Below are 19225 nucleotides of genomic sequence, written 5' to 3'. Positions count from 1 at the left end.
TTAAATTCATTTTTTTCCCTAAAGCTTGTTGCAAACTAGGCCACAACTTTGATGTAAATCGAGGATCCCGATCTAATACTATAGATACCGGAACTTCATGAAGCCAAACTACTTCACTTACATACAGTTTTGCCAATTTATCTACTGAATCTGTCATTTTCATTGGTAAAAATAGGGCAGACTTGGTCAATCTATTGACAATCACCCAGACTGCATCATTCCCCTTTTTACTCTTTGGAAGTCCGGACACAAAATCCATGGTAATATTTTCCCATTTCCATTCCGGAATTGGGAGTGGTTGTAGTTCTCCTATGGGTCTCTTATGCTCCACTTTGACCTGTTGACAAATAGCACTCTTGGCCACATATTCAGCTATCTCCTTCTTCATCCTTAGCCACCAATAATATTCTTTTAGGTCTTTGAACATCTTTGTGCTCTCAGGATGCACTGTAAGTCCGTGATTCATGTGCTTCTCCTCAGAATGTTTTCTCTTCAAGTCTTTATCCTCTGGTACGTAAACCCGTTTCTACATAGCCAGTATTTTGTCTTCCCTTAACTGAAATGGGGTCTCCTGTTTTAGCTTTATCTCACCCTTTATCTTTTCCGCTTTCACATTGTTCTTCTGAGCTTGTAAGATCTTATCCCATAACATTGTTTGGGCTACCATTTGAGCTAGTAGAGATCCATTAAGTCCCACACCCATCTGTGTCCTCAATTCCCCCAACTCTATCAATTCTTTTACATTGTTAACTGTCATCCCACCAATCACTGCCTTGTTCTTTCTGCTTAGGGCATATGCTACAATATTTGCCTTCCTAAGGTGATAATTAATAACACAGTCATAATCCTTTATCAATTCTATCCACCTTCTTTGCCGCATATTTAATTCTCTCTAGGACATCAAGTACTTCAAACTCTTATGATCTGTAAAAATTTGTACTTGGGCTCCATACAAGCAATGTCTCCATATTCTTAATGCAAAAACTACTATTTCTAACTCTAAGTTTACTTTATGAGGTTTTAATTGTCTTGAAGCATAAGCAATCACCTTCCTTTTTTGCATTAACACACACCCCAGTCCTTTATTTGATGCATCACTGTATACTATGAATCCTTCTTGTCCTTCAGGTAATGTCAGTACTGGAGCAGTGGTTAGCCTCTTCTTGAGTTCTTGAAAGCTTTGCTCACATTCCTTAGACCATTCAAACTTAACTTCCTTTTGAGTTAATTTGGTCATTAGATAGGCTATAATGAAAAGCCTTTTATAAATCTCCTGTAGTACCCGACCAACCTTAGAAAACTTTGACTCTCAGTCACATTGGTGGGTCTCTCCCATTTCAGTATAGCTTTAATTTTCCTAAGATCTACAAATATGCCTTTTGCTGAAACTAAGAAAATTACCCTATCCAACCAGAAATCACATTTTCTTAGTTTGGCATACAATTGGTTTTCTCGTAACATTTGCAAAACATTCCTTAAGTGTTGCTCATAATCTGTCAATGATTTGGAATATACTAAGATATCATCAATAAACACCATATATACTTATCTAAATAGGATTTAAACACTCGATTCATCAAATCCATGAACATTGCAGGGGCATTAGTCAACCCAAAAGGCATCACTAGAAATTCATAATGCCCGTATCGAGTTTTAAAAGCAGTCTTTGGTACATCTCGTTCCTTGATTCTCAGTTAATGGTATCCTGATCTCAGATCTATCTTAGAAAATACTTGTGCTCCCTTAAATTGATCAAACAAATCATCTATCCGAGGAAGCGGATACTTATTCTTTACTGTCACCTTGTTTAACTGTCTATAGTCTATGCAAAGCCTGAAGGTACCATCCTTCTTTTTGACAAACAATACAAGGGCTCCCCAAGGGGAATTACTTGGCCTAATGAATCCTTTATCTAGTAGCTCTTGTAATTGCACCTTCAATTCAGCTAACTCTACTGGTGGCATTCTATAGGGAGCTTGAGATGTGGGCATAGTACTAGGCAGTACCTCTATAGAAAATTCTATTTCTCGTCTTGGAGGAAGTCCTGGCAACTCCTCAGGGAACACATTTGGGTATTCTCTTACTATAGGAATGTCCCTCAACTCCTTATCTTGTTTCTCATTGTCTACCACATAAGCTAAATAAGCTTCACACCCATTTCTTAACAATTTTCTAACAGACATTGCAGAAATAATACTACCCAAAACTACCCTTCTCTCTCCCTTATATTCTACCTTATTCCCTTCTATTACATTAAAAGTCACAATCTTATTATAACAATCTATAGTTGCATGGTGTTTACCCAACCAATCCATCCTTAAAATTACATCAAAATCTTGGATAGTCAAAGGAGCTAAATCTACTTGCAAATTTTGACCTATAATTTGTACATTACACCCCCTATGTCTACCCTTTCCCCAAGAGGAGTATTGACCATCAACCCTTTTTCTAACATACATTTTGGCATGGTTAGCTTATGTATAAATTTTATTGACACAAAAGAATAAGTCGCTCCGGGATCTAGTAATGCATAAACTTGTTAAGCATTCAATGTAATCATACTTGCCACCACATCTGAGGCAGCTCGTACCTCCTCCTAGGTCATATGATATACTCTTCCTTAGGTTCTATTTCCTATACTCCTACTCCTTCCTCTATTTGCACTAACTCTAGATTATGTAAGTCGTATTGGTTCCTTTTCAAGTATATCTACAGTTACTGATTATTGATGACTTCGAGCTTGTCCCCTTTTTGGACAGTTTCGACAATAATGCCCATTCTCCCCCATATAAGTGACACCCTTCAGTAATATATCTACACTCCTTCCAGCGATGCCCCTCCTGTCTACAAACAAAACAACGCCCTAGTGTCACCCTACAATCTCCTAGGTGGAATTGATTACACACTTCACAGTGGAGATGATTTGAAGTTTCTTGTCTCATAATTCTTGTTGAACTTCCCCTTCTAACTTGCCCATATCGGGCTCCACCGCTAGATTGTCCACTCCTTTCAACTTGGAAGAACTTGCCAATATTTCCTCTAAAAAGCTAATTTCTGGATAATCCTTGCCCATTTCGTTTTGAAAGAGGTGACCTAGAAAACTGAGTAGCGGTCTCTTTCCTCTTTCCCAACTCTTATTTTCCCCTACCTAGTTATGTCATATTGGTATACTTTCAAAACCGACTCTAGAGCTTGAGCAACCTCTACGAATTCCCTCAGAGCCTTTGGTTGATAAGTGACCAACCCCTTCTTTAATTCCTGGGTCAATCCCTCTTTAAATCTCCTAATTCTTGTGATGCTTCGTAGGAATCAACACAAAGCAAATGTAGAAAGGCTTTGGAACCGTCTTTCATACGCCATAATTGTCATGTCTAGTTGTTTCAAATTCGAAACTGTGCTGAGTAGTATCGAATCTCGAACTCATGTTTAAAATCAGCCCAAGAAAGCACCTCTCATGTTCTCATTTCCTTTATTGTAGCCCACCAAGTTTGGGTCTTATCATATTAGTAGTTGAGCCACACAATTTACTTACATATCTTCAGGCACCGGTATCTTAAAAAGGAACTCCTCCACTTTTCAAAGCCATCGTCTTGAGATTTCTGCGTCCTTCTCTCTAAGGTATGGTGTACATCCCATTTCTCTCATACTTTTTACCCAATAAACCAAAGTTTTAACTCTTTCCATGTTCACTCCTCTAATAACCCCTACCATACCAGCCACCACAGCCCTCACTATCTGTTCTATAAAAGCAGGATCCATAGACTGCATAGGTGCCCCCAATGGCACTGTAGGTTGAGGTGGATAAACTTGCTCAACCAGTTCTGGTCTCTGCACTCTTGGCACTCCTGGTGCTGAGGATGTCGCTGAAGTACTGTGTGATCCCACAAACTCTCTATGCCTTACCTGCTCCCTAAGATTATGGGATGCAGTATCCCCTAGGGGGTCGTTCTTTTGAGCCTCATTATCATTTTATCCCCTTTCGGGAATAACGTCAATCTGATCTTCAGCTCGAGTACGTGCCATTCTATATGAAAGATTCAAGTTCTATATTAGTAACCATTGCTTTCTCTTCACATTCACATCAAAATACAACCTAGCTCTGATACCAATTGTAACACTCTCTATTTTATTTATGTCAAATTCGTTGAAAAATTAGGATTTTTTTTTTTTTTTTGCATATGCTTATATATATATATTCCCTAATCCCTAACTATCCTAACAAAAAAAATTTAAAGCTTATTATTATTATTATTATTATTATTGGCTATCGAAAATTCAACAAAGTCTCCTCTATAAATTGACCTTCCCAAGTGTCGACATCAACCTAAAACACGATTTATCCTACATATTTATGATCCAACCATTATAGACTTCTTCAACAGAAATCTGATTTCTCGTCACATTATCCATTTTAACTTGTAACTTCACTATTTTCCATTCTACCAGTAGTGTCATATATCTTTTCTCTTCACATATAATATCATTAAAACAAGTATATTATAAAGTTATCTACATGCATACTGAAAATTCTTTAATGCCTACACAAAAGAGATTTAATTAACTAATAAGTGGTATATGACTTAACACTAATTACAAGCCCAAAAGATAACTTTAAATCCTAGTGAACTAGAAAATTACATAATCAACATATCCAAAATATACCTAGTAAGTAACTATCCACAAAAGAAGAAAATCAAGGTTGTCCTGCGGTATGAGAATGACCTGCAGCAAATACAATATAATTTATTTAGTAATACTAATTTAATTTATTTACACACACACACACACACACACACACATATATATAGAGAGAGTTTACACCTTCTTTTTTTACCACATTGGTCCCCATCTTAATGGAAGTCCAAGTAATCACACAATTAATCTAGGTCTTCCTCAATTACTGATCAAATTCATTACCACCTTAGCCATTTTACACATGAATGACTAAGTTTTATAACCACACCTTAGTTTCCGTTCTTACAAATGACTAAGTGATTTTTCCATATCACCTTAGCCATGCCTTTGCAAATGGCTAAGTCAAATACTATTCACCTTAGCTTTCCACCACTTTGGAAAAGTAAGTCAAAATTAATATTCATATCTCCTTAGTTTCTGACCATTTAGACAACTAAGTCATATACATTATCTTTTATATTAATTAATTTTATTCATCGAATAATTCTCTTCATTCTTAACCATGTGCTCTCATCATTCTCTTACAACCATGACACAGTTCAGTTCTAATAATTATCAAATGTAAATAACAAAGACAACCCAATCATATATAAGAAAAACAAAAGAACTACAATAATTTTACATAGTTAAAGAGCGAAACACCTACCTGCAGCTCCAGGTGTTCGAGCTCGCTCCACTATGGTTCCAGCCACAAATGTTCCTCCTATAAATATAAGGAAGGTATGCTTGTTACAATATTTATATTCAGAATTTATAACACGTATAGAATTTCATTGTCATGTTACATATTTAAACATTATATATGAAATTAGAATTAAGGGGTAAAATCAGGGTTGTAATTCTATAGTTGGATACCCTCATGCACAATTATTTTGTTTGCACAAACACATGTTTGTCCACTATTACAGAACTTTATTGCAAGCTGCAATGTTATGAAATGATTTGATAAGATTACCACCACCATGACAATACCTCCCAATAATGAATGCAAAATAAAGACACATTTTCAAAATCCTGAATCAAAGCCTCTGCAGTAATATGTTATCCTGAAATCAGTAAATCAAATAGCTTCATCAATGTAATTCACACAATTATACAAGCTTTATTACATTCCATGCTCCTCCTCTTTTATTTCAAATGTAACCAACATTGTTGTTTTTTTTTTTTCATCTTCCATCCTTCATTATTTTGCATCATTATCAACCCATCCTTACACAATGTATCAATTTCAACATTTCACATTTTCCTCTAAATTCTCTTCTAAGAACCCTAATTTAAGAAATCTAAGAACAATGCATTAATTTATTTATGTTCACCCAAACTTGTTTAAACAACTTAGAACTCATTACCCAATACTAAAATGAACTTCAAAAGCTAACCTGGTGATGTTTTTTTTTTTTCTCCCCTTCAATTTTTCTTTTTTGCCATGGCTTACGACCCCTTTCTCACCCTCCTCCCTCACTTAGTTTTCTTCTCAAGAGTAAAATCCTTGCTTGAGGAAGTGATTTGGTTATTTACACTTTTTAAATCTTTGATTCTACACAATTTCTACTCTTTCTCTCAAGTATTTTTTTTTTCATGAGTTTTTCCCTCCTTTTCTGCCCCTCTGTTTTCATTCGTCTGTTACCTCTGTTTCTGACGTCAAAATAAGGGAGAATAAATTGCTGGACTTTGCTAGCTCATCAGGTATTTACAAAACTACCATTGGTGAATTTTATGTTATTTACTATCCGACTATTGGAAATTTTTAAAATATCATCCTGAACTCGGATTGCCCTAAAACTTTAATCAAATGTAGAATTATATATTATAAGATTTCTAGATTGGGCGTTCTGCTCAAAAGCGTGAAACTATTCAATATGAGAAATATTTTTATTTTTATTTTATTTTTTCAGGGTTTTACATTAACAGTCATGATAGCCTATTAGTTATGCCAGTTGTCATGTCAGTATGCATTTGTAATAGACTATATATATACATGGTGCGTGCATGTATAGAGATATTGAGAAGAAATACAATCTAGTAGAAGAGAAGGAATTCTCAAATTCTATCTCTACTCACGAAAATAAATACTAGGCTAATTGACGAGTACATCTTTAGTTTTTATTTTATTTTTTAGCAACATTTTAAAGGTTTGTTCTTGGGAAAGATTCATTATTCGAGTGAATAAATACACCGAGATTGGTTGAATCTTTGACATATTCGAGTTTTATTAATAGCAATCTCTCACGTTAATGGCAAAAATCTTTGATATCTCCCGCCCGAGTCCTTCAACCTCAATTATTGGATAATATCTCTTATGGTCGTTGCGTATTTCAAACGACATCGTCTCCTCGATTGATCCGGCTTCAGGGATTCGATGGTCAGCCTTTGCAATCATGGTTTTGTCTTAGCTCGTGTCCATTTATTTAAATACTCATAGTAAATCATCTCTGCTTGGGATTTTCTGAAGGTTGCCATAAATCACCAATCCAAGAGAAGTCAACTATAGTTCTGCAACTTAATTCTCGATATAAACAGAGAAGAGGGACGGACGGACGGACAAATAGCAGTATCAAAAATGGCAACCGTAGAAGAGGAGCAAGTGATGGTTATTGGGATCGATGATAGCCAGCACAGTACATACGCTTTGGAGTGGACATTTGATCATTTCTTCACTCCCCCTCTAGGCTCCAATTCACCTTTCAAGGTCGTTGTTGTCCATGCCAAACCTTCCGCTACCTCCGTCGTCAGTCTTGCTGGACCTGGTACCTGTTTGTTTTCTACTTTATCAATTCTGTACATATCCTCAGCTCTCTCCTCTTCTCTTTCTACTTCTAAAGCAGTGTGTAGCTTATGCGTCTGTTACTCGTTCTTCTTTTCTTTCAGGGATTGCTGAAGTTTTGCCACTAGTGGACTCGGACTTGAAGAAGATAGCTGCAAGAGTCGTCGGAAAGGCTAAGGAAATTTGCATCAGTAAATCGGTACTCGCAATCTCTTGTAATCATAATTACTTAAAATCATTCATGTAATTAATAAATATTCAACGTTATGTCTGATACATAATAGACGCGTCGTCCTTGCAAAAGAAACAAAAACGAATTTGCAATCGTTTTTTGTTTTCTAAAAAAAAACAATACTATGACTACATCTAATCTAATGGGGGAATGCGTGTTTTATTATTATGTCCTTGATCGTTCCTCTTATAACCACTGTTAAAATCTTGAAAGAAATTTAGCGTGATTAACGAAAAACACTTGTGTTTAAATTAGTGGAGCTTTGTAAGATGATGCTTTCCGGTCCCAAAGAGAGAGAAATGGGGGCTAATTTGTTCTTCACGTTGCCTTCGCTCTTAGTGAAAGCTGATGATGTATCGACCCGATCATTTATCTGACATCTAGCAAATGAAAATTGAATTAAATGAGTGGATTTTGCGTCGGCTGTTTTCCTGATCATTTCAGCTTCTCTGCAGGTGAGTGATGTGATCTTTGAAGTGGTGGAAGGTGATCCTAGAAATGTTCTTTGCGAGGCTGTAGAGAAGCACCATGCTTCAGTGCTTGTTGTAGGAAGTCATGGTTATGGAGCTATTAAAAGGTATTTGATTTTTATCTTCTCTCTTCTTCTTTTTTGCCCCCGAATGGTTACATCATATTTTGTTTTCAAATCTAGGACATTAATAAAGTTAGATCCACTGGACTCCTGTTAGATATCCAGTAAATACTGTTCAAAGGCTCTTAGGAAGCTCCATTACAGCTACTTCGCAGTTTACACATGGTTGCATGCTGTCCAAATCACTTAGTTATCTGCAGACAGTTTGTGCTCACAGGTTTTCACATTTCTCTTGCAGGGCATTTTTAGGTAGTGTGAGTGACTATTGCGCTCATCAGGCTCACTGCACTGTGATGATAGTGAAGAGGCCTAAGATGCCATGACTGCTTCTGAGTTAACAATGTTATTGAAAACTATGTAATATATTCCTGTCGTCGGAAAAAACATGATGGAATCTACAGTCAGTTCCAGATACGGGCAATCCTCATGCCGCATAGTACTGGTACTTGCTATATATCAATGTTTGGTAATCTGGTTTCCTTGTAGAAAGTTTGCAAGTATTTTCACCCTTTATGGGTCTTCCGATGATGGGTTCTGCCTGCTACTTCGGCCTGCCAAAAATTGGCACTTGTAGTTCATTTATATGCATGTTCAAAACATCAAATCAATTGTATTTTCAACTTTACTATACAAAACGAAGCTATTTCCTAATCGAGAAACCAAGGACTCTCTTGAAAAGGGTGTTAAAGTAAGAGAATCCGATTTTACAAGAATGATATTGAAATAATTCCTAAAAGTCATACTCAATTGTGGGTTTAATTGAACAAATTTAAAAGATTGAGGATTAAAATTAAAAAATTAAAATTACAACCTAAATTAATCCAAAACAATACAATTTCATTTAAATAAAGCAATATATTTTAACCGAAACAATTTGTTTTGATTCAAAACGACATAGTTTTGAATTGTTCTTAAAAACAAAAAATATATAAGGGATAAATGACAAGTAGTCATCATCTCTCTCGATTTTAGTGAAATAAAAGACTAAGAAGGGCAGGTTCATTAGATGACTTCTAGAATTTTTCTCCACGTACAAATCGAACCAAAAACAACCTAAATCATTAGTCTCGATCAACCTCCACAAGATCAAACGGTTATGGGTCATTGCTCTCGAAAAATCCAGAAAGACATCATCCCATTCACGTTTCTTGAAAGCCATTTGAAGACACCACCTTCCAGGTTTTCCCATACCCTCAACACCTCACCAATCCAAACCAAAACTACTGAGATTGATGGTTAAGATTACATTCTACATAATCCAACACTCCACATTGGTTTTCTTTGTTTCCAAGCCATTTTGAAAACTGCTGAAACAACTAATCCCAGCCAGTTTTAAAAATTGCTATTGAAAAACCAGCAGGATCAAGAACTTGTCCTGCTATTAAACAACCAAAGACGCTCCTCCACAATATCAAAGGGTTGAGATTGGTTTCCAGAAGATCCAGAGATGAATGCTCCATTAACACTGAAAAGCAGCCATTTTCGTAAGCATGCCCGTGAGATCAACAATGCCAGTAAAACCAGGTATGTCTCCAAGCTTTCTTCCTGTTGTACAAAGGACTGTTATAAAGTTTCTTGGGCAACATCAAGTCTGGTTCAAGGTTGTTAAAATCATGATTTGACTCATAAAATCATAAGATTTTACAAGTCGATATGCTTAACATACGAAATCATTCTAAAAACTTGAAAATAAATGAAATCAGGTGAAATTGCGTAAAAATAGGATTTCAGCACCGTTTTAATGATTTCAACAGAAAACATAAATTGTCATTACTGTTTCCTCCAAGCTCCAGCTGTCTAATAATTATTGGCTATTGCGCGTTCTTTCATCTTTGTATCAGCTGCTGGTACATATATAGAGAACAAAATCTAAATCTCTAAATCTAAATCTAATCTCTTTCTCTATTAACATCTCACACCCCACGGCTTCCTCTTCCTCCTCATAAATAATGGCAACACTCTCCTTTTTTCCTATCATCAACGGCTCACGGCTTTCTCTTCATCAACAGTAGCAATGCTCTTCATTCTTCATGCTATTCACTTTTCATTAACAGCACTCTCATCTTTAGTCTTCAACGACTTACTCTCCAGCCTTCATCAACAGTAGTCTTCTGTTTTTCCATCATCAACGACTTCCTCTACAGTCTACGCCATAAGTTGTTCCATATATAATGTCATGGTACTGAAGATTGAATTATCTATGAATCTATAGAATATTGATGGATAGTGGTTTTCTCTTAATTCAATTGCCTAATTATATGTGAATCTATAGAATATTGCTAGAGGTGTTTCGTTCAATAGAGGAGGGCCAAGGGGCTATGTTTAACTTGATGGTTCTGCTTTGTGAATAAATTGTGATTGATGGAACTGGATTTGCAGTTTATGGCTAATTGGCTTTGTAGATAGTTTACTATTTAAACTATAGTTTGAGTGTTAAATTATATTTGTTTATAGATGAGCTTGTTGACTGGAGAGGATATTTTCTTTTTATTGCCTAGATTTTAGTGGTGGAACTTTAATTCATTGAGATAGCTCAGATGGGATGTTTAGTATCTAGATGCATTCTGCTTAAGGGATTTATAATCTTCTAAATTATCACTATAATTTTTATAATTGTCTTCGAACTACTAATAAGGTTTTGGATAATACTGGCCACATGAACCACAGAGAACAATCTTGGCTAATTTTATTGTCATTATTGATTTATGTTATTGTTCATGATTCTCTATGATTTAAAGTTTATTTGTTTTAACCTTACAAATGTCCCCATTACTGGCTGCATTATTGTTCTAACACATGTATTATGGTATTTTTTTAATAAAAAATTAATTACAATCATAAAATGTTTGGATTGATTATAAGATTGATTTGAGTTGATTCTTGAATTGTTAAACTTATGGCATCTAGAAAAAATTCTTTTAGTAATAGGCTTGATGTAGGATGGCAACATTGTATAGATATCGATAAGAATTCTAGAAAATTTCAGTGCAAGTATTGTCAAAAAATATCTGAGGAATAATGAGCAAGATAAAGACAATGAAGCTAGTTTTAGTTTATAAGACACACTAGCAGATTGTTTATTTTAAATTTGTTAATTGTTAGTTAATGAAAAGTTACTCAAATTATGTATAAATTTTTATTTGAACCATGCATTTTAAGGTACTTGAACTATTTATGAAAAAAAAAATCTTACGATTTGTTTTTACAATCCGAGTTTATTTTGCATTTCCATACCATATCAAAAATACTTTTTTGACAATCTTGGTCTAGTTTATAAGCTAGAAGCAGAGTGCTTTGATTTTTATTTTTTTTTCTATTTTATCCTTTACAAAAAGAGAAAATAGCTTTTAGTTTTATTTTTTGGTCAGGCTTTCAAATCCTTTGATTTTTAAAATCTGGGTTGTCTTCCTTCGCCTGCGTTTTTTAATATATATATATATAAACCCATCCATCTTCTTTGGACAAAGCCTGTTTTGATTTCGGGCAGGCTAAGAAGCCCGGTCCATGTGACTAGACTGAGTCCTTAGGACCTAAAACTGCATTTGGCAAAGCCATAATTTGTGAAAGAAAAATACAATTTTTAATTACTTGTTCGGCAAATGCCCTCTAAAAACAATTTCTCTTGTATTTATCTTTTTAGTGTTTTGCCAAATACAACACTCTTTTTTATTATTTCAGATTTTTAAAGGATTATTTTGTAATTATTTTTTGGTCTTTCACATGTTTTTATCCCCTTATATTTAATATATTTTTCTAGTAATAAATAAATTAGGTTTTTTTTTAATATATATCAAAAATATATATATATATATATATAAACAATAAAAATCTTTCTTTAAAATACAGTAAATACTTTTTTTATATATTTTTTTCTATAAACATGAAACTTGGTCATAAGCAATTTAAAAAATATAGTATTAAAGAAAGATTTCTATTGTTTTTATATATATACATATATAGTTTTTATATTTTGCATGCATTATAGATTTAATAACAAGCTTATTAAAGTCATAAGAACTTGGTATAAATTCTAAAACCACCAAAATATCAATTTGTTTATTTTCAATACTAAGGATTATGAAGCGTATTCCCAATATTTAAAGAAATAAATGCAAAAAATATGTCTAAGCTCTAGAATGGCTAGACTTAACCCATGAAGCCATAACCCACTCTACTGGTGTGGACCGGCTTTTAACTAATAGATAGCACAATTACTAAAAACACATAGCAATTGGTTAAATAAACAATTCAAATTTTCTTAAGTAAGGTGTAATAGGATGATATTGTCCTCCCTTCACACAATCATTTCTTTTCTCACTCTATTAGTTTTTAATGATCACAATACTAGATGGCGACTCAAAATCTTCTTAAATGATAAAGAACAAAAATTCCTTATTATTTCTACCCACACGTAAAATAGGATAATCGGTGCGACACCACATCCTTGCAACAAATATAATCTTAAATTTACTCAAGAGCAAAGAAATTACCTACCAAAACCCCAACTCTTCTTAATCAATAACGATCGAAATCTCTTTTAAACCCAAATACTAACATTTCTCACATCTAGCCATCCAAGTAATGCCTCTTCCATCATGAGATCCTAGTGTAACAGGAAAGAAGCACAAAGGATTACCTTGCTTCTGAACAAAGAACCAAGTTCAACAAATCTTGCTTGATTGACCTTTGGTATGAAGAGTTGGCTGTCTCGGAATAACTATGTCATTAACTTTAGCAGCTGCGTAAATAACATTTTCACACAACTGTGTATGCCAACAGTTTAGGAATCTCATCCAAAAACATTACTCTCAAGATGAACTCCAGAAGTGATGTTTTACAGTCGACTCATCAAACTATATATCAAACACAAAGTCTCAACAATTTCATGATAAATCATAGCTTCTCATTGTTCCTAACTGAGTTACTAAATTTTCTTTCTTCCATAGATGGAGACAGCAAAAACATAGCAAATACTCAAGTGCACTGATTGTGGAATTTCAAGTTCAAGTTCCACTACTACTTTAATGGAATACATAACCTCATAGGACAAATTAACACAAGCACGCACCTACAAGCTCATTCCACAAACCTAACGTTTTATGGCACAATGGGTGCTTATCTTACACTCATTCAACATATCATAATTCATTAGTAAGCCAATGACACGCGCACCAGGAAAATCCCAAACACAAAACACACAAATCTTTAATTAAAACTGCACATTGCATCAGCAAATGAGACAGTAGATCAGAAAACACAGGACAGAAATATTAAATAGACATAGCAGATTAAAACCAACATTAATCCCTATAATCATAGAAACATAAAACGAGAAGCAAGTTCTTACTGTAGCCCAGCTAGCACCATCAAGTGTACAATGGCCAATCAGTCCAAGCACCGGAGACATGCCCATTTTCACAGACATAAGCTCGAACAACAGGTTCACCATCATCATGATACCCACAACCTCTCTTCAAACAAAAAGCAGAATTCAAATCCCAAGTCTCCTGACCCCCGCAAAACGCACAGTGCAAATCAATCTTGCTCCTATCCCCATCATGTATCGTCCTCCAGACCCTCGATTTCTTAAAATTCTTAAAAATCCCTCTAAACAGCATATAATTCCGCTTCTCTGTGATGTGAACACAACCAGGCCAGTCACAGATGTACAAACAATCCCCTCGAAACCGACTCGCTAGCAACTTGTTCCCTTGCTCTCTGCTCAAATTCCAAACACCAGATGCCAAATGAGAACTCAAAGATCTACAAATCTTCCTTCTCTTGCCAACAGCAAAGATGCCGCGGGCCTTAACGAAGCTATCGACACTTTTATCATCATTACCACCGATTACCTCTTCTTTCCCTTCACAACTAACGGTAACCGCATCCTGTGATTCGTACACGTTGTAGACAGTGTCGTAATATAAATCATCAAATGAGGACCAGGATGAGTCGCGCTTGTCTAAATTAGAACCGGAATGAGACGCTTGCTGTGGTTGTTGGGACGGAGTGTTTTTGGATTTGTGGAAATAACCGTCGGGGCCGAGCTCGCGTTCGAGGCCGAAATCGGAGTGCTCGAGGAAGACACCAGCGTGGAGGAGGCCAGGGCAGCAGACTGCGAGCTTGTGGAGGGCAGACCAGGCGCCAGGGAAAGGAGAGTCAGGGGAGGAAAGGAGATCGGAGACGACGGAAGGGATGGTTTTGTTGCATTTGGATTTCCAGCAGATGTCGCGTATGAGAGAGGAGAATTTGGTGCAGACACAAGCGAGGCGGGCCCAGTTGCGTGGATCGTCTTCTAGTTTGGAGAAGATGTTGAGTACGACGTCGTCAGAGAGTTTTGAGAAACCCGTGGTTTCTGTCATTTCTTCCTCTCTCTATAAGAGAAGTGAAAACAGAGGAGGGAGTCCGGGAAATGTTAGTTTGGGGACTTCCTTGTAGGAGAGGAAGAGAGAAGAAGGATGGTGTTTTTTTAGTGGCATAGTTTGGGAGTGAATTCTAACTTGTTTTTTATTATATATTTTATAAACAAATAAATAAATTTTTTTAATATTTTTAAATTGTTTTAATATATTGATTCAAAAATAAATTTTAACAAATAAAAAATATATATTATTTTGATATTTTTTTTAAATAAAAAATAATTTAAAAAATAATCATTACTACACTTATAAATATCATTTCAATGAGAAAATCAAATCACCATACATTTTAAATAAAAATATATTTATTTGGTGGTTGTAATCATAGAAATTATATTTTTATCACTCTATATCAGAATATTCTCTCTCCCAATAAAAATTGAAAAATAATAAAAATAAAATTTAGTATTAAAATTATTTTTTGTAAAATTAAAAGGACCAATCATCTAATAACTAAAAAAAATAAAGAACTTAAATTTATTTAAAAAAAAATAAAATACACCATTTATTTTACACATCTTTTTCACTTCAATCTTATATTTTTCAATTCAATTATTTAAAAAAAAAAAAAAAAACATGTACTTAATTGTTATAATGTAGGCTAATAAAAGCACAATCGTGAAAAAAATTTGAAAATTTTGAAGTACCAATTCAATGCACGAGCTCCGAATACCGCAGCTACATTGTTTCTATAAGAGCGATGGAAAAGGAAAAGGATCTTACTGCCATGACAATATTAACAAAAATCTAAAAATCTTAAGAGAGTAAACACAGTATGGATTGCACAATTTTATTTTTTTCATCAATATTTTTATATTTGATTATTAATTATTTTTCTATATTATGGTAATTGATTATTTAATTTGATGATTTTTTTTTTCTTTTAGTTTCATGATCTAAAATAAAAGTCTCGATAATGAGTTGGTTATTAATTTTATAAAAAACAAACTTGCTTAATTGTTTGTGAAAAAAAAATGAGAGGATTAAAATTGATAATAAGATGAAATGAAAGTTCTTTATTTAAAAAAAAAAATATATATATATATATATATTTAGAAAAATTGCATCTAGTATCATATAATTTGATCAAAATTAAAAAAATTTATCGAGTTTTGAAAAGTTACGCTTTATAACCTAAAAGTTTAATAACCTTGTAAAAGTTATTTGATTATATACGGTTCGTTAATATTTTTTATTTATTGACAAAAATACTTTCTAATTTTAATATTATAACTTGGCCTTCAAACTTATATTAAAACTTTATTAAAAAATCAAAAAATAACTAAAACTTAAAATTTCATTAAATATTTTGGGTACAATACAAAACCAAACTCATATGAATCAAAAACCATTACAAAACCTAGGAAATTATGACCCCATTTGCAACTTTCGGTTCTTGTTTACCATTCTTGTTGCCTGCAAGTCACACACAAAAAAAAAAAAAAAAAAAAAAAAAAAAAACCTGATCCCCTTGCAAACTTGAAAAGCCAGAGGAAGTCTTGGGTCCACCACAAGAGACCTCATCAAGTTTTATTAGTTTTGCCACATGCTTTTCCACGTCAGCTTCTACCATATGCTTTTCCACATCGTTGATAAAGAAGAGTATCTTTCCAGCACGTCATCAAGGACAGGCTCATGAATAGGAAGATGGTCACTATTCCAGGCAATAATTGTGGCTAGACTACGACTACTCCAATTTTTAGGCACTTCAGTGCAATCGCGTGATAGGCTTGCTGATATAACTAGGGTTTTCTTATTATCAAAATCATGTTTTTTATGTTGATTATTGTCTATTAAAGAAGAGTAAACTAGGGTTTTCTAGCTCTTCGGGATTGATGTTGCACAATAACAAATTTGGATTTTTTTAAGTTACAGAGTCCTATAACAATTGAATAATCAATTTTTTTTACCATGTCACACTGCTTTATCATCAATTTTCAAAGTCATAATTCAAAAAAAAAAAAACCAATAAACTAACTTGGTTATATGTTGATTTGAGGATGAAACATGTGAGAGATTCCATCACCCAGTAGAGACATCCATGCTAAAACATGAATTAATAAGAGAAATCAATTTCAATTGTAATTTTTTGTTGTTCAATTTGGAAGAAATTACAAGTTCTTCACTATTTCTCAATCAAAAAAAGAGAGGGTGGAGAAATGATTTGTCCCTTGGTATCTCTGATTGTTGTCATATATTATAAAGATATTTTGATCATTTTCTCAAATTTAAAATTTTTCTCTGAACAAGATTACAAACTGTAATTTTTCAAAACTCAATAAACAAGTATGATTTTGACTAAACTATAGAATGTCAGGGGTGATTTTTTTTTTTTGTTCTTTTTTTAGTTCAGCTATCGAGCTTTTTTTTTTATTCTAATTTCAGTCTTTCATGTTATGTTAAATGGTGATTCGGCTTAACAATTTGATTTATATTACTTTCTTTCATGTTATTATAGACTCATAAAATGTTTTGACATTGGGTGGTTAAAAAAAAATCAAATTTGTAGTTTGACAACAATTAAAAATGAGGAACCAAAATTAAAAGTTTGGTGAAATGGCAACCCTATTTTAAATAAATAGTGGTTCAATGCCTTTTAGCTTTTGGATTTTGTCCAAATTTATTTTTTATTCCTTTAATTAAAAATTATATGATTTAGTTCAGGACTTTATTATATTCACATTTTAATCCATAGATATGAGAAAGAAGAGAGAGAGTGAGAAGTTAAATTTCAACGAAAAAAATAAAAAGTTATTAGGTAGACATATTCGGACAACAAAATAATCAATTTTTGTGTCATAAAAGGGGATACCCATTGAGGGTTGAGAATGATCCCCCCCCCCATTTTTTTTAAAACCTTAATCTTGCTTGAAAAATAGATTGAGAATGATTCAAAATCCCCTTTTACCTTTTTGCAATTTGTGTGTTTTTTACCTTTTTGGGTTGATTGCTTGGTTTTTTTAGGTTTTAAGAGTGTTTTTAGGTTAAAAAGGGTTGAAAAATAATTTTTAAGTTAAAAAAAACTCCTCCCTAATTTTTCAGCCAACTTAGTGATTATCAAATTTTGGCTATAAAACAACGCACAATCTATTTCTTTTTTGTTTTTCAAAAGAAACAAGTGGATAATGCATTCTCCACCAATTTTGATAAGAGAAAAATGTCTTAAGTGCATCATAGTTGCGTGGGCTTGAACTTGCTTTTTAAAAAGCCAGTTACACTAGTCTAGTTAGTCTCATATGTTTAACCTTTTTTTTTATTTACTTTCTTAAAAAATAAATAGTTTAGTGTGTGTGTATAGATAATTTCTTTTAAATTCTTAGATTAATTATTTTTTATATATATATATATTATTATTAAATTCCATTTAATTTTTACTTTGTTCTTTTTATACAACCTATCATAACAAAAAAAAATATATTAAGTTGATTTGTTGTAATTGTTGATTTTTGTTATTATATAATTAAATATAACAAAGTTCTTTAAAAAAAAAAAAACATATGTAAACCAGTCAATTCTAAGATCTAGATCTCAGTTTTGGTAGGTTGAATTGGATCGAACCAATATGTTGTCACCTTTCAAAATTATATAAAAAATGATGTTGTATTGAACTTTTTTTTTTTTTTTTAATTCAAGCCATGTTCTTATTAATCCTTCAGGTTGTCTTTGAATTCACTAAATTGACCAGGTTACATTCAATCAACCTCTACATGATTTAGTTTGAAACATGTGGCAAATAAGAATTCAAGTAGAAAGGTTTAAGGATAACCAGTTAAGCTGGGTTAAAAGACATTTTCAAAGAATTATTAACGACAACTTGCGAGCATTGTTTTATTATTATTATTATACATTTGCATCAAAATTATTAGAATTTTATTTTCTTAGAATTGACTTTTGGAATAATGAGGGAATGTCTTCTCAAAAACAAATATTTCGATGAAACTTTTCAAGTAAAAAAACACATGTTAATGAGATAAAGAGATTTTAATTATAGGGGTATCTGTTTTTATCCTCATTTTAAATCATTCCCAATTTTTTGGATATATCTTCTAGGTGCATTTTGTTTTTTATTAAATAAATGACATAGAAACAATTGTTGTATCTTTTTTTCTTAAAAATAAAGATATTAATAAAAAAAATAACATTTTTACTAGCAATTTATTTGTGTTTTAACTGAATTTAAATTATCACTCTTCTTATAAAAAATAGTCAAATTACAAAAAAAAAAAATTCATTTTATAGCGCATAATCATATATCTTTTTATGCGTCTATTTCTCAACTTCACGACTTAGAGCTTGTTTGGCTCTGCGGCTGTGGCTGCATTTTATTTAAAACGCAGTGCGCAGCCGTTTGGTTAAGAAAAAAATTCATTTACACTGGACGCGTTAAAAACGTAGGAAAAGAGAAGCAGTCATTTCCTGCTTTTTTTTTTCATTGTTCATGTTAATTGCACTGTTCAATGAACAATGCAATTAACATGAACAGTGTATTGCGTACACTATTCACTTAAAAAATAGTGAACAGT

The 19225-nt window shown here is 33.2% G+C and overlaps 2 protein-coding genes across 2 annotated transcripts; one reads left to right on the top strand and one right to left on the bottom strand.

The window, feature by feature from the left end:
* The first annotated feature begins 6710 nt into the window (after window positions 1–6710).
* On the top strand, window positions 6711–8934 carry LOC118046791 (universal stress protein PHOS34). Its single transcript, XM_035055825.2, has 5 exons — window positions 6711–7057; window positions 7148–7442; window positions 7564–7658; window positions 8147–8268; window positions 8522–8934. The coding sequence occupies exons 2-5, from the start codon at window positions 7256–7258 to the stop codon at window positions 8604–8606; spliced, it is 489 nt and encodes a 162-aa protein (XP_034911716.1). The 5' UTR covers window positions 6711–7057; window positions 7148–7255; the 3' UTR covers window positions 8607–8934.
* Window positions 8935–9099: 165 nt separating this feature from the next.
* Window positions 9100–14767, bottom strand: LOC118046792 (phytochrome A-associated F-box protein). Its single transcript, XM_035055826.2, has 2 exons — window positions 13631–14767; window positions 9100–9828 (listed from the first exon to the last, which is right to left on the bottom strand). Exon 1 carries the CDS (start codon window positions 14643–14645, stop codon window positions 13650–13652), a length of 996 nt encoding a protein of 331 aa, XP_034911717.1. The 5' UTR covers window positions 14646–14767; the 3' UTR covers window positions 9100–9828; window positions 13631–13649.
* Between the last annotated feature and the right edge of the window lie 4458 nt (window positions 14768–19225).

The sequence above is a fragment of the Populus alba genome, chromosome 2 (assembly GCF_005239225.2).
Source record: "Populus alba chromosome 2, ASM523922v2, whole genome shotgun sequence".
Classification (NCBI taxonomy): Eukaryota; Viridiplantae; Streptophyta; class Magnoliopsida; order Malpighiales; family Salicaceae; genus Populus; species Populus alba.
Note: the sequence above shows the minus strand (reverse complement) of the source record. Positions and strands in the feature narration are given on the sequence as shown.